The sequence below is a fragment of the Xenopus laevis genome, chromosome 1L, assembly GCF_017654675.1.
Source record: "Xenopus laevis strain J_2021 chromosome 1L, Xenopus_laevis_v10.1, whole genome shotgun sequence".
NCBI lineage: Eukaryota > Metazoa > Chordata > Amphibia > Anura > Pipidae > Xenopus > Xenopus laevis.
Window position 1 is genome coordinate 31,062,449 of NC_054371.1, and position 22,389 is coordinate 31,084,837.

Below are 22,389 nucleotides of genomic sequence, written 5' to 3' on the forward strand. Positions count from 1 at the left end.
TTAAATCATCAGATCACTAAGATCTCCACTGCAGTTCTAGCTGAGGCAGCCATCTTGTATTTCACTGGCTCCTCCTACCTATATCTTCCCAGCCAACTGGAAGTTAGTGTGTGCCCTTCATTTGCATAATAACATCACCAGCAGGGGACAAGATAGGGAAATCTCGTGATATGTTTAGTGGAGGAGTTTACTAAAACAAGGCATTCTGGGTAAAATACTCAAGGCAGTGTTACAATCTGAGTATGCTCCTGAAATTTGCATATTATAGTCTCTGTTAAAGTCACAGTATGTACTCCCTCAGAGAGAGAACCCATTTGACAAAATAAGGGATTTTTTTAAAACCTGCAGTTTTTTTCCAAAAAACGATATGTAGTTTGATTAAACGAGTTTAGCTTGTCCTGGTCAGATTGTTAATGTGTTTGCTTTTGGGTGTGATAGGTGCCCTTTAAGAACTCAAATTCCACTATTCGCCCCCTTAAAGCTGCCAAACTGCTGTTTTAGCCTATGGGGGATGTCCTGGGATCAATTTGTTTGCTGCATTCCTGAAATTTTTTTCGGAGAAAAACACAAATCAAATTCGATTCGAGTTTGCAGATCGATCCCATTCACCTGAGTTCCAAAAATTCGAATTTGTTAACAGATTGAAGTCAAATTTCAAGTTCATGGCAGTTTGGTGCTCCCTGAATCCTACTGATGGGGTTGAGCTGATGTGTCGGTAAATAGATTCTCAGCTCATTGTATTCTGCTGAGTAAGAACTCAACCCATTGTATTGGAAGCAGCTTGTGTGTCGTCTGCTGTGCAGCCAAATGCCCTATAGACCAATTTGAGCCTGAATGTCTGCCCTTGTGATCACTCGCTCCCTTCTATTTAAACTGCCTGTAGTGTTTCTGAAGCAAACACCTGCATTTAACCCTTGCTGTACATTTAACCACTGTTTCAGTTTATTGTTACTGGCCTTCAGTGCAATGGTAAATACAATGTGATGCTGCAGTTTTCACTCACAGCCATTAAATCAATTCTCAGGCCGGGGCCAATATCCAAAATTGCTGCTTCTTCACTTCTGTTTCCCTCTTGGTTGCACTAATAGGTCAGGCAGTTGTTGCTGTTTTTCCAATCAATAGGCGACTAGTGATGGGTGAATTTATTTGCCGGGCACAAATTCGCCCCGAATTTGCCCGTTTACCCGCCGCCAGCTAATAAATTCGCAAATTTGGAGCGGAAATTCACTGACCCCTAAAAAAACGGCGATAAACTGACACCCATTGACTTTAACGGGCACGGCGTCAACTTTGCTGCTGGCGATTTGTCGCAGACGCCAAAATCACTGTATCGAGAATTTTTCGCCAGTTTCATGAATTTCACAGGAAATTCGTGCCGAAGCGAAACATTCGCCCATCACTGTAGGCGACACCCACAAGTTCACTCCCAGGTTCAAACACTGCCGTTGAAGAAAGGTCGGTGAGTTTATTTAGAATACCCTGAGGGTTCTAATAACGGACCCCCCAAAATCAGAGGGTCCAGACATTAATGACCTCCCCCCACACAATCTCATGGCATCACCTACTGCATTACATGTGGGTTAGGAGATGAGCCAGGGTGTGATTCCCCCGAGTGGAGAGCCCCTGCCTTTAAAGGATAAGTAAACCTTTAAAATACGTGAATGTAAAATTGTTATTCTACAAACTATTGCAATTTACATGTGCTGTTAATATGAATTGTTACACCAGCGCCACCTGCTGCTCATTTTCCCACCAGTCTGACCAACAAGTAGTCAAGGAAGTTGTCAGGAGAAAGAAAGAGGCTGCTCTGATGTTCTTCTGCTTAAAGGGGTTGTTCACCTTCAAACAACAAGTTATTTTCAGATCGATTACCAGTAATAACGACTTTTTCCAATTATTTTCTATGTCACAGTTTTTCTAATATTGAAGTGTAAAGTGTCATTTTTCACCTTCTAAAGCAGCTCTGGGAGGGGGGGGTCGTTGACCCTATAAACTGTTCTAAATTGATGCATTTAGTTGATACATTTCTTATCTGTGTCCCTGCTGAGCAGAATCTCTGGGTTTCATTACAGACAGCTGTTAGAATTGACACAATAGTTGCTGATACTCCAGAGATGCTGCTGAGAAATGGATCAACTAAATGTTGCAAAATTGTAACGGTTCAGAGTCTGCACCTGAATTACTGAGCTGCCAGACAAACACCAGAGACACAAACATTCAACTTTAAACTTAGATTTTTTTTTTTTTTTAAAAAGTCTATTTCTGGGGAACAATCTGAAAACAACTGAACTGAAAAAAGTGTTTGAAAGGTGAACAACCCCTTTAAAGGAGAACTAAAGCCTAACTAAAGAAGTAGCTAGAAATGTTGTACATTATGTTTTAAACTTCTGTATCAGCCCAAGGCAACCACAGCCCTTTAGCAGTAAAGATCTGTGTCTCCAAAGATGCCCCAGTAGCTCCCCATCTTCTTTTCTGCTGATTCACTGCACATGCTCTGTGCTGCTGTCACTTACTGAGCTTAGGGACCCACTCACAATATACAGTACACATAGAATAGAAATGTCACAATATAAGACTGATTAGTAATTAATACAGATAATTACTACATGGCAGCACAAAAACCAGTGCAATTAGCATCAGAATTTAACAATCAGCCCTGTAGCATCATCTTATATTACAGACAGACAACCCTCTTTTTCTGCTGGATAATTTGTGACAACCCCTATGTTTAGTTTCTTAACAGCTGCTCAGAGCCCACTGAGCATGTGAGTGTCACAGACACTTTCCAAGATGGTGACCCCCTGTGACAAGTGTGAAGTCCTGGATCATTGCTGCTATTGACAAGCTGGAACTTTAGCCTCGTGCAATAAGTTCAGTATATAAAATATGGCATTTTTTGTCTTTCATTTTTATGGTTTAGTTCTCCTTTGAGAAAGGTTTCTATTTTTTTTTCCTAAGCAGAAGAACATCAGATCAGCCTCTTTCTTTCTCCCGACAACTTTCTTGACTACTTGTTGGTCAGACTGGTGGGAACTGACCAGCAGGTGGCGCTGTTGTAACAAAATTCATTCATATTAACAGCACGTCCCTTAATATCTTGTAATAAAGAAAATATTGTAAATGACAAAAGTGCTTCGAATAGCACTCTCATCAAGTCTACATTCACTTATTTTAAGGGTTTGCTTATCCTTTAATTGATGCAAATTAAACATTTTTTTTATTGCTGTTTGTGTGTGTCATGTCTCCTTTTATTTGCCCTTGGGATAGAGAATATAAGCGATTGTGTAAAAATGTAATGAAGGTGAATACCAGGACGTTCTAGAGCTGGAGCAGGAAGACGTAACTAGAACACAAACTATAAAGCAGATCTAGAGTGAAAGAAAAGAAACTTTATTTTGCAGTTTTCCCCAGAGATGACACAAAACTAAATCCAATTTTGGTTTTATGGTGAAACAGTCACGCACCTGATTTGCATAGTAAAGTAACGTTGAGTAGAGAAGTCCGTCTACGGCTAGAACTCCTTATAGACACGGAACAGCAGGTTCACCCGCGGCTCAGGCAGGTTTGGGCTGACCTCACACCACTCTTTCCAGGTCGCGGGTTGAGCTCTTCTGACTGCCCCGCCACAACCTTACAAATGCCGGCTTCCGTCTTCCAGGTTGAACTTTTATAGCCGTGCGCCTGTGCACCCGCCCCTTTTGTGACATCATCGGTGGGGCGGTGTGGGTCTATAAAAGGAACCTGGAAGTCAGGCAGGTGCGGGTTGGGAAAATCCCGACCCGCACATCACCAACGTACAGTGTGAGTTTAGGAATTAAAGAACGGTGATTACAGAACAGAGGAGCGGGAAGATTGTCTATTGTAACTTTTCACCTAGAACTCGTAGTATAAAACCAAAATAAAGACCAAAAAACCCCAGGAGAAAAAAAAAGTAACTAGTGCAATTTGTGACTCTTCTGTATGACAATCGGACGGTTGCTCCGTGAGTAAAGGCACTGCGGGGGATCACATTCAATGGGTCACAAGGAAATGTTGCTTCACTGGAAAGAGAAAAAAGGGTAAGTACAAGTCAGTATCACAGGCAAACTGCCGCTTATCAGCTGTCACTCAACTCTCAGAATCCCCCCTTGTGGCCAATGGCAGAGACAACCAGTTTGTTAGTAAGAAAAAAGAATCGTTGGTTCAGTCATTTGCTTGATTTGCCTTTAGTGGAAGAGCACTAAGGACACACAAGCACAATATGTACCACATGTATCTATATTACAATACATACATACAAAACCCTTTCACTGCCTGGTGTTACTGGCCCTTTAAAGGGGTTGTTCACCTTTAAATTAACATTTAGGGGCAGATTTATCAAGAGTCGATGTGAATTTGAGGGAATTTTCAAAGTAAAAAAATTCAAAAGAATTTTTTGAATACTTTTGGGCCATCGAATAGGATACTACAACTTCGAATTTGATTTGAAGTAAAAAAGAAGTTCAAATATTTGACCATTCTATAATTGAAGTACCGTCTCTTTAAAAAAACTTCGACTTCAATACTTCGCCTAATTAAACCTGCCGAAGTGCTATGTTAGCCTATCGGGACCTTTTACAGCATTTTTCTAAGTTTTTTGAAATCAAAGTAAAATCGTTCGATCGTACGTTAAAATAGTTCAAATCATTTGATTCAAAGTATTTAATCATTCGATCATTGAATGATTTTACTTCGACAGAAGAATGCACAAATTTGATGAAAAAAGTTTGAATTCTGCCACTTAGTACGATGTAGAGAGTGATATTCTGACACAATTTGCAATTGGTTTTCATTTTTTATTATTTGTGGTTTTTGAGTTATTTCGCTTTTTATTCAGCAGCTCTTCAATTTGTAATTTCAGCTATTACCCTAGATCCCCCTAGCAACCGTGCATTGATTTGAATAAGAGACTGGAATATGAATAGGAGAGGCCTGAATAGAAAGATGAGTAATAAAAAGTAGCAATAACAATACATTTGTAGCCTTACAGAGCATTTGTTTTTTAGATGGGGGTCAGGGACCCCCATTTGAAAGCTGGAAAGAGTTTTAAGAAAAATGAAAATAATTTAAAAACTATAAAAAATAAATGATGACCAATTTAAAAGTTGCTTAAAATAAGCCACTCTATAGCATACTAAAAGTTAAATTTAAAGGGCATGTAAAGGCAAAAAAAAAAAAATCACATGTTTACATTCTTTAATGAAAAAGAAACCTATCTCCAATATACTTTAATTAAAAATGTGCACCGTTTTTATAAGAAACCTGACTGTATGCAGTGAAATTCTCCCTTCATTTATTGCTGTGGATAGGAATTGTCAGATGGTCCCTAACTGCTGAGCAGGGAAACAATCATACTTATGAACAGCAGGGGGAGCCCCCGCCTTACTTCCCAGCCATGCAGAACTCAAGCAGCTTTGTTTATGACGATCCCTAAGCAGCCCAGACCACACTGAGCATGTGCAGTCTTAGTCTTGCAAAGATGTTTAACAAAGTTACAAGATGGTGACCCCTTGTAGCCGACTTTGAAAGCATAAATTATTTGTTTGATTAGGCTTGTGGTGCAGTAAGTTCATGTTTATGTTTAGTATACAAAATACAGCATTTCTAGCCTTATTCTATTTTAGACTTTACATGCCCTTTAAGGTGAACCACCCCTTTAACTGTTAACGGATAAAAAAACAACTATAGTCAGAGAGTGTGTATATATATTTATATATATTTATAAATGCAACCAACTTTGTTAATCAAAAGAAAAAAATTACCTTTTTACTTCCATGAATAGGGATCCGAATTGGGGTGAGAGAGAAGGAGCCATCTTTATTTGACAGTCCCTTAAATGACTTTAACCCAACTGGTTTAAGAGGCACTGGGGGGGGGGGAAAAGAAAAATTCTTATTTTATCACGTCTTCCTCTTGCTTCTTGTTCTCTCACGCCAAAAGAATTGGCACCTACAGAATTATTATTAGCACATTTGCACCCAATTTGTGTTGAAGAACAAGCTCAGTTGTATCAATTCCGATGCGTCGGCTGGAAGTGCATCAGGCGTATCTACCGCTGGTGATTGCGCTTGAAATTGCGGAGCAGAAGATAACCGACCACTTACGACTTTGTTTCTTTATACTGATCTGATATTGCCAATTTATTCCTTCCATCACCAGAACATATGATGCCTGTTTTAACCAGTTTATTAACCAAGATATTTCTCATATCTGGCAAATATGCCGTATGTTTTCTCAATCTCAAATTTGGTCATTTTCTCTGACTTTTCAAAAAACAAAACAAAAAGGGGGTGGAGAATATACTGACCTACAACAGTATCTTCTAGCTATTTGAAGTAAATTGCACTAGCCAAATAGAGAATATTTGTATATGAAAAGTCATTCTGCAATCTCTTATCATCCTCCATTACCAACATGGACACAGTTCTAGGAAATGTATTTCCCATTTAAAGGGGACCTGTCACCCGGAAAAAATATTCCAAATCCTATTTTAGCACGTTTGTCAAGCAACATACACTTTAATTACACTGTATAAATTTATTTGAATCTTGTTTCCTTCAGTCTGGGAATTCATAATTATAGCAAGCAGGCAGCAGCCATTTTATGGACACTGTTATTAAGACAAGCCTTGTATCATCTCAGAATCTTGTTTGTGCACCAGAATGGGGGACCTGATGTCCATCCCCATGCACTGGCTACACAATTAAATGGTAAAGAGAACGGGGGAATGTGTGGAGAACAGTGACATCTAGGAAGTGCTGAATGGAAAGTGAAAGTAATTGTCTGCCTAAGGCATAGAGGAGGGGCAGACAATATCTGATTGACAGCTGAGATTTTTAAACGAGTTTACAACAGCTATGAATACTTTAATAAAAAAAAAAAATTGAATTTCAATTTAATTTGAGAAGGACTTTTATTATACAGCTTTTTATGTCTGGGTGACAGGTCCACTTTAAAACATTAGCAGAAATATCCAATTATCAACCCCACGCATTTCACACACCGATTTTGTAGATTTCTATTACAGTAAAGTATGATTTCAAACAAGAGGAATATAATCTGAGCACTCCACTTAAATTCCCCCCATTTCAGAGCAAAGTGCCTCATCCTATCCGATCTATCGGAATCTCCAATGGGCTGAACACATCTATCACTAGCAATTTACCAGTCATTTCACTCTTCCATCCACAAATACAAAAGCGGAATCTGGCCAAATATATTCCAGAATTTATTTGCATGTGCACATGCTGGGCTCAATCCAATGCAAGACGAAGAAAAAAAAAAACACATATTTCTTGGTTTCTCTCCAAATTTCACTAAAGACTATAATTATTTATCAATTAATCCTCAGATTGTTTCTGGTCTATTAGTATGCATTTATCGGGCTAAATTCCCTATATGGATTCTCATTACCATCCCAATTTGAAGATAGATCATCACTTAAGCATACTAATTAGTGCAACAAACACAGTAATATTCCTCCAGTGTGTTTCCAGAAGCAATGTCACATTCATTTCTAATACAAAATACTTCTGCTGAAGGCCAACTTTCAATTCAAATGAATTCTGTGCCCAGGGCTAGCTGCCTCAAATCTTAGCTTGTGATATTTTACATCTTCTGAAGGCAAACAAAGGGAATAGTGGAATCAAGGTCCTTAAAGGTTGACTACAATAAAAATGAACACTTGAACATCACATTCAACCCATAAAAATAAAGTTCTATAAATGTGTTTCAAAATAATGTCAGACATATGGGCTTAAGCCATTTGGCTTCATGTGGAGGTTGCAGCTCAATAACGTTCTGATTTTGTAAGGGTGACGCTTTTCCCATGGGACAATCTCGTTGGTTAGTCGACACCTGCATAGGTTTGTGGAGCAGTAAGGCTCAAGCTTTAAATAGAGGCGCACGCTGAGACTTACCTCAGACATGTGTGAGCCAATAAATATTTGTTCCTGTCCATCCACCCTTTGCTATCACTATTGAAATCATATCAATTATAGATTTAGAAAAAATGCATATTGTTGCAGCTTAATATTTAGTTTATATCATGGGACTTTGGGGCAAATTCACTAACCAGCGGAGTTGCGCTAGCGCAGGCTTCGCCAAACTTCGCCAGGCAAAGTTTCGCCAGGGCACCGCTAATTCACTAAAATCCGAAGTTGCGCTCAGGGAGGCGAACGGTAGCGAAGTTTCGCTAGTGTTTATTCGTCAAGGAAAGCGAAGTTACACTAGCGATGCCTAATTTGCATATGGCGCCAAGTTAAAGTACAATGGACGTATATGTAGCAGCAAATACATTACACTACACAAGCCTGGGAAACCTTCATTAGATAAAATAGACTTGTTATATTGCCCTACACATGTGCCCACTGTATAGTTAAGGTGCCATATGTTAGGAAATGTAGGGGGGAAGGAGGGTACTCCCAAAAAAATTTATGATCTTTTTCAGCCTATCACCCTTAAAAAAGGAAAAGACGTCAGCGTTTTTTGGGACTTAGAAAAAATGTTCAACTTTTTTTTTAAAGCAATCCTCATCTACTCTATTGCACTTCGCCTGGTCTGAGGTGGCGAAGGCAAGTCTGGCGCAAGAGGTAACGTTCAGTAAAATGTGCAAGTTAGTGAATTAGCGTAGTTACATCCCTTCGCCATAGCGCAAGGGTGTGTACGCCTGGCGTAAGGGTGCGAAATAGCACTAGAGTAGGTCCACTTCGCTAGCGAATTTACGCCAGCATCGCCAATAAATCGGCAAAGTAATGTAAGCCATTTGGAGTCCTGGGGGCAGATTTATCAAAATACGAGTTTGTGGGGGGAAAAATGTGGATGCAGGAAAAAACATGCCGACATCGAGGCTTATTTAAAGGAGAAGGAAAGGCTTGCAGCACTTGGGGGTGCCAAATGTTAGTCACCCCCAAGTGATTGTATTGACTTTCCTGAAACCTCGGGCTGGTGCTCCTATCAGCAGAAAACTGCACCGGCCCAGGGTTATACCAGTGAGCACCACAATCGGTCCTCTTCCAGCTTCTTCTTTCTTCAAATTTCCCAGGGCAATTGCATGCGCAGTAGAGCTAAACACCCGACTTTTTAGTTAAAGTTCGGCATTTCGTTCTGCTGCGCTTGCACAGTCGCACAAAGGAGGAGGAAGACGGAAGAGGATGGTCTGTGGTGCTCACTGAAATAACCCTGGGCCGGTGCAGTTTTCTGTTGATAGGAGCACCAGCCCGGGGTTTCAGGTAAATCAATACAATCACTTGGAGGTGCCTAACATTTGGCACACCAAGTGCTGCAAGCATTTCCTTCTTCTTTAAGGAAAACACACAACAAAATATTAGAGGGAAAAAAAAGTCACATTCTAGCAAGAATCTCATTGTCTCATTCATTTTCAATGAGGCTGAAAATCTCAAATTGGATGGATTTTAATTTACAACTGCTTTTGAGCCGATAAGTAAAGGTGCAGGAATTATAGGTGACCAAAGGGGCATACCTATCTCCTGTTGGAACAATTTGGTTCCTTTTAAACATTTTAAATATTAGGAGTCACAAATAAATTGCTAGTCTCCACTAAATGGGTTATATATGAGAAAACAAATGATTGCAGTTTATAAGCAGCACAAAAATCATAAGAACTTTTTTCTACAATAACCCAAGCATCACCTGCTAATACCCAAATCACAGCACGACAATGACTTAAAAATATAATATACATTTTCAAATGATTCATATTTTAAGAAAATATTACAATTCAAGACTTACCTAATTGGATTTTTGAAAAATCCTTTTGTCCATGAGCAGAATATTGTGATTTACATTTCTTGCTGCCAGTTTCCGTATGTACAGAGGCCTGTTTGGATCTTTTTCGTTTAGAAAGGGGAGCAAAGAGAGGACTAGGATGAGATTCTTCTCTTTGCAAATTTCTTAAGCAGACATGTTTTTTGGGGAATTGTTTTCCTTGGGGTGTTGAATTGAATGGTTTTGCTTGAAAGTCATTCATTTCTAAGCTTTGGATTTTTGATCTTAGACAAAAATTTGACCTCAAAGGCCGTTTGTTGACTTTATTGGCATTCATGAATTGTACCCGTTCCAAAAGGTTTTTATTTGGTACTTCATTTGAATTATCATTAAGTCTTTTTAGACAGATTCTAATGTCCTTTATTTCCTGTATTTTTGTGCTTTTGTAAGTTTTCATTTGCTTGGCTTGCTCATTTTTCCATAAGTCATCAGGTTTATTGACTTTTGAAGTCAAGGTCTCTGACAGAGGATCATCACCATGAAGCACAGTCTCCACAATGTTTAGTTTTCTTGATGAAGCATCAAGCTTGTTTAAAAATATATTATGACATTTGTCACCCCCATTTATTTTCTTTTTTACTTGACTGGAGTCTTTTTGTTGTAACAGCCCAGGTTTTACATATTTTACATTTCTTGTACAAAAATGTTCTATTTGGGATAAGTTGGCAAATGGTTGCTTTTCCTTACTGGTATCTGAAGCTGACAAGCGCGCACACTTCCTGGTTTGTTTGCTTCGGCGTACTTTAGACAGTTTAAATTTTGTGCCCTTTCGTTTTTTCTTTGGAGGATTGTGAACAATTGCTTTTCTGGTTATTGAAAGGGACTGCGTTTCTGTTGTTTGCATAAGCCAGGGTGATATTTGCTTAAAGTCACTCTTTTTCTGGAATAGCATCTGAATAGGAGAAGGCTTCTGAGATGTTTCTCCAGAGCTTCTGAGATGTTTCTCCATTTTCCTCTTTTCTACTCGGTTGTTCTCATGTACCCATGTGCTAGCCATTTTTTCATACCTATTATCTAATTCTTTCGATAAGGACTCATTTGAAGCAGATGTAGACCACCAGTTTAGGACTCTGTTAGACTGAATATCTGGAGCACCCTCCAAAATGAACCCAGTAGAATGGTTCACAGTATTTTCATGTGTGTTGGTCATAGAACCCGAGTTAGACTGTAGATTGAAGGGTTTATTTTTGTTTTTTAACTTCCTTCGGTTAGAAGATATCCTATTACAGTGATGATATAAGGCACTTCTAAATGAAAATGTAGTCAAAGATGCAAGTGAGTGCAGCACAGGCCTTTTCAATTTTGTATGTCGCTGGCACAGCTGGTATATTCTAAGCAGCGATGATCTGACATTTCTTTTCTTTTTTGGTTTGGTCGGTTTTTGGCTAGATTGTCTGCAGTGCCACTTCTTGTCTTTTTTTGCAATGATTAACTTGTGACCAAATGGTGACACCGATTTACTTGTATTTTCATTTCTTGTCCAAGATGGATCACTATAAGTTTGTTTTGCAATTTGTACTTTAGACTGACTGCTGCAACTTTGTTTGGGTTCTGGAATTTTAATGCAGCCATCTGAAAGAGGCTTGTTACAGTTTGCTGAAACTTTATGGGACATAAGGAGGATTCTTTGCGCAATCCTGATACCACGTCTTGCAATTCTTGATTTCTTTGTGTTAAACCGAAGCAGTCTGTTACTAATTTTGTATTTACTCAGTTTACCAAAGTGCTTGGATAAATTCATTTGTAAGTTTGTTGGCCTCTCTGGGGTTCTTCTGACTAACTTTAAAGAATGAGCACTAATTGTATTAAGCCCTCCTGGGTTTCTCTTTATAAACCACTCTTCGCTAGAATGTATTTTATCCGAAGATGTGTGTTGCACAAGTTTATTTGTCAGTCTTGTTTTATTATAGTCTTGGGACTGGCAAAAGTTACTGGCAGATACATTTCTCTTTTTAATCATATCTTCTTTGGAACACACATTGCTTTCTTTAGCATTTCTACTATTAGATGGTTTATATTCAGGGCTTAATGTATAGTGTATTCCATCATCTCTAGTGATCTCTGAGACAAACATAACTTTAATTGGACTGGAAATTCTAGTCAAAGGATATAATTTACTTATTGCTCTCTCTGCAGTTGCGCCTTGTTTATTTTTGGCTAAATCCATAGACGAGTTTGAATTTAAAATATCCTTATTTTTAACAGATGTAACTGATAAACCTTTCTGTGAAGATAGTCTGTCTGATTTGCCACGCCATAATCCACATTCATGTTGTTCTACATTAGAATTAGATGTACTTTTAGTTTGGCACTGGGGGGCATTTGGTTTTCTTGATAGTATATTATTTAACTGGCCTGAATCTTTCAGACGATCAACTACAACAAGCAAATGTGCTTTATTATTTGGTAAATTGGCAGTTTTGTGGTTTCTATGGTCAGAATGGATATTTGTTAGCATACCTGAGATCTGGTTTAACGTGCATTTACAAAATAAATGGCCGCTATTTTGTAGAGAATAAAATTCAGCTGAATCATTCCTAGTTTTAGATTTTTTTAATGCATTTTCTTGTGTTTCTAAGGCTTTACGGCTTTCAATATCTTTAGTTTTAGCTGTATGTTTTTGTGGTGCAGAATGTGGCAAGTGGTCTGGTACTTTATGAAAATTGTTTGTAGTTTTGTCATTCTTTAAAATAATTCCCCGATTGGTATGAGGTAGATGAGTTACATGATCCCGGACTTTACTCACTGCTTGAGCGTTTCTAGAGTAATCTGATTCTGAAATGAAAGAAGGGTGCCCTTTTATATAGTTGTTGATTTCATCTGTATTTCTTGCTGGTTTCTTCTGATTCTTTTCATGAGACGTCATTTTCTTTCTAAAGGTTTCTATTAGAATCTTGAGCTCTCTTTTGATTTCTAAAGACCGCTGTCTAGATAAAGCACAGCCAGGTGATTTTAAGGCGGACAACAACTTTTCCTGACGTTTCCGAAACCGTGTTTGCATTATTTTGGCCTCTATGCTTTTTTTATTTTGGTTGAACATTTCCACATAACTACGGTCATTTAGTTTAACATTGTTGATAAAATGTTTGATCAGATTTCCAAATTTTACTCCATGAATCCTTTTTCTTTCATTGTTGTAAAGGTTTGGGGAATTTGTGGTTTCCTGGAATTTGTCATTAAATGTATCCATTAGGTTTTGTAAGACAAAAGCACTCTTGTTTTGGTCATTCACTGCCACTTTGCCCTGTTTCTTAGATATTACTGCGCAGTCTAATTTACTTTTCCTGTATTCACCAGTCGTCTGTATAAGAGATGGTGACTGATCACAGTTATCTTTTAAAGCACGCTGTGAAAGTATATCCTGTACTTGCATTTCTTCTTCAAACTGAAGTGACTGTGGAGTTAAGAGAGTTTCAGAAATGGTTCTGTCCCAGTTACAAGAACAATGACCAAAATATTCTAAGGGTCTAGAAGGTTGTTCTTTTTGACATAGATTTCTACCATTTAAAGGTCTACTGCTTTCTTCCAACCTGAGATTTTGATTTTTGAAGGAATCCAGCTTCACTGTTCCTGAGGCCAAACTTGGACATGTTAAACGAAGATCTTTTAGACAAACAGATAAACAGGGAAGGCGACTATATGGCTCTTGCCTTTTTAACCGGCCACGTCTCGTAGGTCTTTGCTTAGCAAAACTGTAAAACACGGCTGGAGAATTCTCTTTCCTGCTGGACATTTTTAATCCAGAATATAAATTTGTTTTGCTAAAGCAAACTTCTGAACATACTTTTTGTTCCTCCTTCAAGAATCTTAGTAGAAATGTCAACTGCTGTTTGTGATATAGGCACAAGGAGTTTAACACCTCACATAAAACAGTGTCCCCATTGCTTGGCTTTGTGGCTTTACCAGATTTCAAGTGGTTATGGAGGTTGATGACACTGTGGAAAGGAAAAGAAAAAAAAATATTGCTTCCAGTTTCAGAGAGTTTAACTGTATTACAAAAACTAAAAAAAAATGTTGACACCTTGAAAATAGAACATTCTTATGAGCAACACGGCATTACCAAATTCTTACTCTTTTAATAGTAGTTTTTCTTAAATCCACCCTTTCTGGAAGATCATTTAAATGCCATAGCAATGGCAATATCACATCTTGGTGTGTTACTTGATTATTTATTGATATGCCTGATATTGTCTGTTATCTCAGTATTATTTTGTACCAGGCTTGACTTAGTTAAGGAACATTAAAGTGGTTAATCAATCAACCAGTATTTAAAATTACTTCAAATGTGATTTGCAATAATTGAAAGGCAGAACCATCAAAGCACCCGAGTGTGACTGGTCTGAACCATAAAAATAAAACTTTGTTAAAGGAGAACTATAGTGAAAATAAAAATGTATTATAAGCTTCCTCATACAGAAATATGAAACTTTCTAAATATTATCAATGAAACATTCTCTAACATTTCTGAAATAATCAAGTTGATCTTCATTATCTCCCTCAGTATCTGTTTCTCTTCATGCAAGAGGTTCATTGACAAATCTAACATATTTTGAGGGCCCCCCTTTTTTATCAGGTGAAGTAGAGCTCATTCAACGCACTGATTCCAGCACAAACAAAAAATAACCAACCAACAAATCCTGCATGTAGAAAGAAAAAAATCTGATTTCAAAAGGTTGAGCTCTAATTCATCTTCTAAGAAAAATGAGCACCCCTCCCTAAATGATGCAGTAGATCTATCAATGAAAATCTGATACCGACTCCTGCATGAAGACAGAATAAAGAGAGGCAGATGCTGAGAGGGAGATAGTGAAGAGAAACTTTATTATTTCTGATGCAGTCCAGCATTTTTAACTGATTATATTTAGAAAATGTTGTATTTCAGTACAATGAAGCTTATGCTAACTGTTCATTTTCGCTATAGTTCATCTGTAAATTAAACAAGGGCAGAACCCAAGATGGTTGAAGCCTAAATAAACCCTTGGGTTTGCAACCTTTCTGACCCAGTTCCACACTTGCAGATATTTATTTAATTTACCAAATAGAAGAAACATGTAATCTATTTTTTAAGCATACTAAAAGTGCTCCATTACTCAATTTTTTGCCTGGGTGAATAATATAGAAGCATGTAACTATTCCATACATAATATGTATTCATCTGGATAAAAAAGCTTGAAAAGATCAGGTCTAAACATTACCAATTTGGTAGAAAATTGCTCAAGGAGAAATCACATAGGAATCCAAAAGATACACAAAACCACTAGAAATTCATAATCCCTGATCTAATCCCATAATCTAGATAAAACAGGCTGCAGTTGAGACAGGGTGTCATCAGATTATACTATTTATGAACATTTATGGGGGGTGGCTCTCATAGATCTAGACTATGTTGTCAGGAGTATCACACACAGTATCTAGGCAAATACTAATAGTCCATTTTAAAATATATATATGCCATCTTCAAATCAGCTGAACTTTTTCAAAACAACTTATACTAGAACCACTTTTTAAAGGTAAAAGTAATATTTCTGGGTGACATGAACATGGTTATGGACACTACAGCTGCTAAAACAGTGTTTTTATGCTCTAACTAGTAGGGAGGCACTGAATCCACTTTTTTGGATTCGTCCGAACCCCCGAATCCTTCTCGAAAGATTCGGCCGAATACCGAACCAAATCCTAATTTGCATATGTAAATTAGGGATGGGAAAGGGAAAACACTTTTTACTTCCTTGTTTTGTGACAAAAAGTCACTAGATTTCCCTCCCCGCCGCTAATTTGCATATGCAAATTAGGATTTGGATTTCGGTTCGGCCGGGTAGAAGGATTGGGCCGAATCCGAATCCTACTGAAAAAGGTTAAATCCTTGCCGAATACCGGATTCGGTGCATTCCTACTAACTAGTCCATCTATTACTAGCCAAATAGCCGATTGGAGGGATACTTTGTAAACAGCTCAGAACAGCCTCTCTATAAACACTCTAGATCTTTGCATATTCTCTCATAGTTTTCAACAATGGTCAATAACTTTATATCTAAAATGATATACCCTAATTAAATAGGCTTCGTCTCTCAAATACAAACACCTTATGATTAGTATCTCCTAAGCTAACACTTCCTCTTCCTCTTCAGTTGGAAGTCTTGATTTGATAAAGACAGTTGATACGGATTTCTTTAAAAACCAGTAGTGGCGTTGATCAATGAATCATGTGTATCATCTGAATACGAAGTAAGCCTATATGTTGGCCATATACTGTACATACACCTCATGAACATTATATCCTTTGCGAACACTTCCTCCATTGGCAGTCTTGATTTGAAGAAGACATTTGATACGGATTTCTTTAAAACAACAGAAGTGGAGTTGATCAAGGAAGCCTGTGTATCCCCAAAAAGCCCAGTAATCCTGTATGATGACCATATATACCTCACACAAAACATCAGACTATTGTACCTAAATCTATTTGACAAGATCTTTGATTTGGAAGACAACTTTGCTAAATAAGAGGATTGAATAACGGTGTATAAAAAAACACATCATAAAGCACAAATCTCCAAGTGCAGCATACAACTAGACAGATATTTTCTATGGCTCCAGAGCAGAAGATATTGATACCTTTGTATGAGACCCCAATATTTCCTAGAGTGTGTTCCTAGTGAATTCCTTTCAGACCTTACAATTAATTAAAGACATCCCATGCAGATGTAGGGGAGAAGAGAAATCCTTCCCCTGCTTTTCTGTCTGTGACATCATTCAGCCCAGTAACAGGCTGGAGAGCGACCTGATTGGCTGGACACCGCAGTGCATCCTGGGAGGAGAGGGTGTGCCAGACTGTGAAGCTGTGTGTGTAGGCCCTGCTGGATCTGTGAGGTCTACAGGAGTGCAGAAAGAGGCTGTCTGACCCTGCCACGCTGCTTCAGAGGAGGAAAGTGCCATTGGTGAGAGTGATTCTGGAGAAGAGTTATTTGTGATTCCAATGTGATCTGCCTCTGAGAGAAAGCGCTGAGTAAATCCCTTGAAGAGAGGATTTGCCACAGGAAGACAGGCCTTGTGTAATTTTGCCTGCTACGTGGGAAGCTGCTATTTTCCAAGGGAAAAGGTACTCTGGGAAAGGTAGCGCTACCAGGGGAATAAGAGCTCTGGGGAAAGGGACATTGCAATTTGAACTGTGTGCTTTTAACCCTTCCAGACAAGTGGGACTGTGATACTATAAGAACTGTGTTTGAACAGATAGTTAAAACCTAATAGGGATTTAGGTGGTGTCCCTTATATTCCCATACAGGCGTGACTTGTGTATTAGTTACTACTTTACAGTTTATATAAAGTTAAATATTGTTATCCGCAAAGTGTGTGTTTATTATTTCCTAGGGGATTCCTCTGAGGTAAGTTCCTCAGTGCTCCCTAGGTGGAGGCACTGCGCTGTGATTCCTAGTTCCCAGTACTTTTCGACTTGCAAAAGGGACTCAGGGCCCCTGAATTGCCAAGGAAGCTATTATTTAAAGGGACAGTAACCAAAATAGCGTTACACAGAATATGGCATTACAATAAAGTAAAGACATTCCAGATGCAGAACTTGGACTAGTCTTATGGCCCAATACTAGACAGGACTATTTCTTTGCTTTGGAGTCCTTTTTATGGGAGTCCACTATTTCAACTCATGCCTACAATTACATGTCTTAAATAGTTTGCTGAAAATATAAGCATCTTTAAATTACTATGGGGGGGGGGCATTTACTTTAAGGCCTTACAATTAAGTAAAAACTAAATGCAGAACTAGGGCATCAACTAACACATTACATTACCTAGATTCCTAATTAAACCCACATCTTTCCTCTTATTTCAGGCAGGCAGAATAAGAGGTAGTTTGTGAACACTATACAGGCTGATGCTTTTTTCAAGAACAGAATTCACGTTTGGTGGACTTTATTAAAAATGTATAAATGAGGTACATACTAAGGTCTATTCTACTTTATACTATGGGAATTACAGCGGATCCTGCTCTCTTTCACTGTCTTTTTCTCCAAATTCAGGCTTTAACTATTAGTTTAGAAAAGCTTTGGCTGCTGAAATATTCATACTTTTATACTATCCAAAACAGACTTGATGGTATTTAAAACTTGCTTTATCACACAGCTCTATTAAATGATACAGTGAATAAACAGTAACACAGTTCACCCTGGAAGATTGTAGATCGTTAACTTCTTGTATCATAGATATATTAAACTGATTTTCACAGTGGTCCAACTTATATTGTAGAACAGATGGCATTTAGTCCACAAAATTCCCTTTTAACATCGTCATTTTCTAATCTAAGGTATTTTCCAGTGCATGGCATAAAGTGAAATAGTGCATCTGATAAATATCATGTTTAAGCCTCAAGTTGATTTTTGAATGGCTTCTGTGAATTCCATGGCTGATTCTATGCAAAGTATTTCCATCAATAATAAATTGATAACACATTTTAATTGGTTAACTATTTTAAAAAGATTGAATATGGCAACAGAAATAATCAGTTCAATTCCTTCAAAGTAGCTTCACAGCAGGTAGAAGTCATTAGTGCACAGAACCGCAAAACAATTTGTTTTCCTTTTCATTAATGACAGGAAAAAGGTTTCTCTCTCTTTTGATTTTCTCCCCAGTTGTAGACAAGCTATTCAGCTTTACCTTGAAGTGTGGGCTCTTCATATGGCAAGTTGTTGGAAAGAAAAATGTGTTGGCGGGAAGTTACCCAATACAAGTGATAAGCTTTTTACTGGAAGTTTTAAATGATTGACTGTTGCTGGTATTACTCTCCTTGCCAACAGCAATGCTAATCTTATAAGCATATAAAATAGCAATGAATCGGTAAATTGTTCTTTAGCTAGAAACAGTAACTGTATTAGTTACACAGCAAGCTATGAACTTTTCCATTCGCCCAAAGTGTTGCTCCCATAGAACTCTGAACGGCTGGTCTTGTCAGATATGCAGCCCAGTAGCAATAAATGATTTATCACAGGTATGGGTCTTGTTACCCAGAATGCTCGGGACCCGGGGTTATCCAGAAGGTACCTTTCCGTAATTCGGATACTAAAATTTCCGTAATTTGATCTCCTAAAAACAATTTAAACATTAATTAAACCCAATAGGATTGTTTTGCCTCTAACAAGGATGAATGATATCTTAGTTGGGATCAAGTACAAGGTACTGTTTTATTATTACAGAGAAAAAGGAAATATATTTTTTATAAATGTAAATTATTTGATAAAAATGGAGTCTATTGGAGGTGGCCTTCCTGTAATTCTGAGCTTTCTGGATAACGGGTTTCCGGATAACAGATCCCATACCCCTACAGCATACATGAATTTAAAAGCAAAGAATGCTAATCAAGATTATCATGCTAGCTATAGATCATCCTGTATAAAAAAAATATATATATATATATATATATATATATATATATATATATATATATATATATATATATATATAGTAGATTTCCATGATTGATTGTTTAATGAATGATGCACGTCACATAACGATGTCACATATAACCTTAATATTTCCAATTGACGCTGGAGTACATTAAAAAGAAAGTTACAGTAAGGGCAAATTTATAAAATGTAGAACTTTAATCCCATATTTTTAAATCTCCTGCGGGTTAAATTTTTCTCTCAATCATGAAAAGTCGATTTTTTTTTTCAGAACGAGTCTTTTATAAGTTTCTCCCCTTTCTTGTCTATAAGCATTCAACAGCTTTGAGGTGGCAAAACAATTCCATTCTAAGGACCTGAAAGTCTGCTTTAGTCTGCTCATTTGGTTGAAGAGAGACGTTGGGCTGGTCACATACAATGCTGTTCTTTTAACATATTTAACACTGCAGTTTCACAATTCACATATCCGTGCAACTGAATAATTGAGTTTCATTGTAAGGTGACTGGATTACAAATAAAGGATTTAAATCGCTGCAAATGTCGTACCACTGATTGGAACAGAAGATGCTGCTCGGTTGAATAGTGGAACGCTTTCAATATTCCTCTGACTGTCTGGTACTACTATATATATCATTTTCTGGAGGAATGAAAAACATTTGACCATTTTTTTTTATTACCAAGGCAGAAGGGACAAGAGGACATCCACTGATACAAATAAGGGTTTCCATGCAGGATGGGGGTAGTTGTAATAATAACCTGGTGATTAAATTCTCTACCAAGAAATGATAGATGACCTCTTGCCTAATCTTTTGTGGGATCAGTCACAGTAAAGCAGTTCTGTGTATTCTAATAAGATTTCCCAGTGTTTATATTCACAACATTATTTCATTAATGATGAAATAAAAATACATTTGTAGCCCTATTTTTCCCCAACTACTCAACATTCTCCACTTCATGTAGAAAGTGAATGCAGAAAATTAAAGAGCTACTAAAGTTGGCCATAGACGCAAAGATCCGATCGTACGAATCGATTCGTACGATTTTCGGACCGTGTGTGGAGAGTCCCGACATTTTTCATCCGGCAGAGATCGGTAGTTTGGTCGATCGGACAGGTTAGAAAATTTCTGTCGGCTGCCGATAATATCTCTGCATGTATTGCCGATCGTACGATTTTCAGTGGGAGACTGTCACTAGCTTTGACAGACATAACTATCGAACGATTGCAGTCAGGGGCAAAACATCGGTGATCTGTTCTTTAACTACTTTATTTGATCTGACTGGTAAGACTTTGATCTGAATGGTTAGTGGCGGGTCGGGAGATGGGAAAGTCCGATCCTACGTTGATTCGTACGATCGGATATTTGTTGTCTGTGGCAGCTTAATGTACGTGGGTAGACTTTATTTTAGAATTTTCTGTGCCCAACTCATTTTGTGTTTGGGTAGAGGGAATTTTACTCACGTGGTCCTGTGTTTATGCGCATATGCACATATACAAATTTTTTAAAAAAACAACACATTTCTTTAGATGGCTTGAACAATCGTAAAAACTCCAGGGTACTTAGTAGATTTTTTTTTTCTTTTTTTTTTTTTTAGGGAGACTGAGGCAATAATTGCTATAAATAAGCTTTCCATGAAAAGATAATGCAAATGAGTATAGAAGTATTAGGGATGCACCGAATCCACTATTTTGGATTTGGCGGAACCCCCGAATCCTTCGAGAAAAATTTGGCTGAATACCGAACTGAATCCTAATTTGCATATTAGGGGTGGGAAGTGGGAGAGGGGAAAAACATTTTTTAGTTCCTTGTTTTGTGACAAAGAGTCACGCAATTTCCCTCCCTGCCCCTAATTTGCATATGCAAATTAGGATTTGATTGGCCAGGCAGAAGGATTCGGCCGAATCCTGCTGAAACAGGCTAAATCCTGAACCAAATCCTGGATTCGGTGCATCGTTAAGAAGTATACACCACCACCCTTTCAAGTGACATTTGCTTGTGTGTACTAAAAGATAAGAGACACCAAAAGTCAAAGGGTTTCATATAAATTAAAATAAAACTGATCCTGGCAAACAGCTAGGCCGGTTTAATAGTTTTGTAGGGTCCATATTTGCATATGGGGGCCGATTCACTAAAGGTCGAAAAGTTGAGTTATTTATAGCATGCCTTAAAAATGGGATCACTTCTTATAATTTTAGAATTAACGAATAATTCACTAAAAGTTCACTTGTGTAACTGAAGAAGTGATATTTTAACGTTCATTTTAGCTGAATTGTGTGCGGTATTTTATAGCACGCGTTATTTTGTGCGATATTTTAAGGCATTTGATATTCACAAGTTATTAGTGCAATCTATAGCACCTAAGACATTCGGGATGCCACTGGCAGAGTAGAAGTCTCTTTTTACAGTATTCTAGTCATTCCTTTACCTGAGAAACTTAATATAATTCCATGACAGAACGTAGTGCATTCTGGATCTGCCCAAGGTATCATGCAAATGTGTTAGTGGCGGTAGGTAAGGCTACAGCTCCTCATAAAGGTCTTTAATTGCTGCCCTACAGCTCCTCACTACATCTTCCTCTATTAATCCATGTGATGATGTTTAATAAGGCCTATTCCTGGGAGGTGTTAAATTTCACAGTAATTGTCGCACTATTTTATGGTTTTATAGTTTAAAAGATGTTAGTGAATAATTCATTAGGATTAATTTTATAAATATCGCAATGCGATTAGAAATGTGCAGAAATGTAGAATTAACGCTTGCGATATGTCTATTAACGCATGCAAAAATACTTTGATGAATCGTTCCTTAAATAACGCACAAAACTGTGTGTTAAGGAATATCGACCTTTTGTGAATCAGACCCATGGTATTTAGGATGCAGCAGTTTAAGTGCAGATGACAGCTGAATTTTTAATAAAGGAGTACAGCCAAGGTCCCCAAACTTTATTTTTACCTGCGAGTCACATTCAATTGTGAAATGCGTTGGGAAAAAACATAAGCATGAAAAAAGTTCCTATAGGTGCCAAATAAGGGCTGTGACTGGCTATTTGTTAGACCCTACATGGAAGGGAAGTCTAAACATTGCACTGTTTGGCAGTACATCTAGTTTTATGCAACCAAAACTTGCCTCCAAAAATAAGCACATGCTTTGAGGCCAATGGGAGCAATAGCTAAAACGTT

At 37.8% G+C, this 22,389-nt stretch overlaps 1 protein-coding gene across 2 annotated transcripts in view; it reads right to left on the reverse strand.

Moving 5' to 3' along the window:
• Positions 1–3,374: 3,374 nt before the first annotated feature.
• LOC108698049 (ligand-dependent nuclear receptor corepressor-like protein) overlaps positions 3,375–22,389 on the reverse strand; it is a 55,020-nt gene continuing 36,005 nt past the window's right edge. Inside the window, exons 7-9 of one of the 2 annotated variants that reach the window (XM_018228878.2) lie at positions 9,769–13,739; positions 5,789–5,884; positions 3,375–4,040 (exon numbers count right to left, since the gene is read on the reverse strand). In XM_018228878.2, the coding sequence (XP_018084367.1) occupies positions 4,012–4,040; positions 5,789–5,884; positions 9,769–13,739 (4,096 nt within the window). In that variant the 3' untranslated portion in view covers positions 3,375–4,011. Of the gene's footprint in view, positions 4,041–5,780; positions 5,885–9,768; positions 13,740–22,389 lie in introns of both variants that reach the window. The other variant, XM_018228885.2, reaches the window with a different exon arrangement.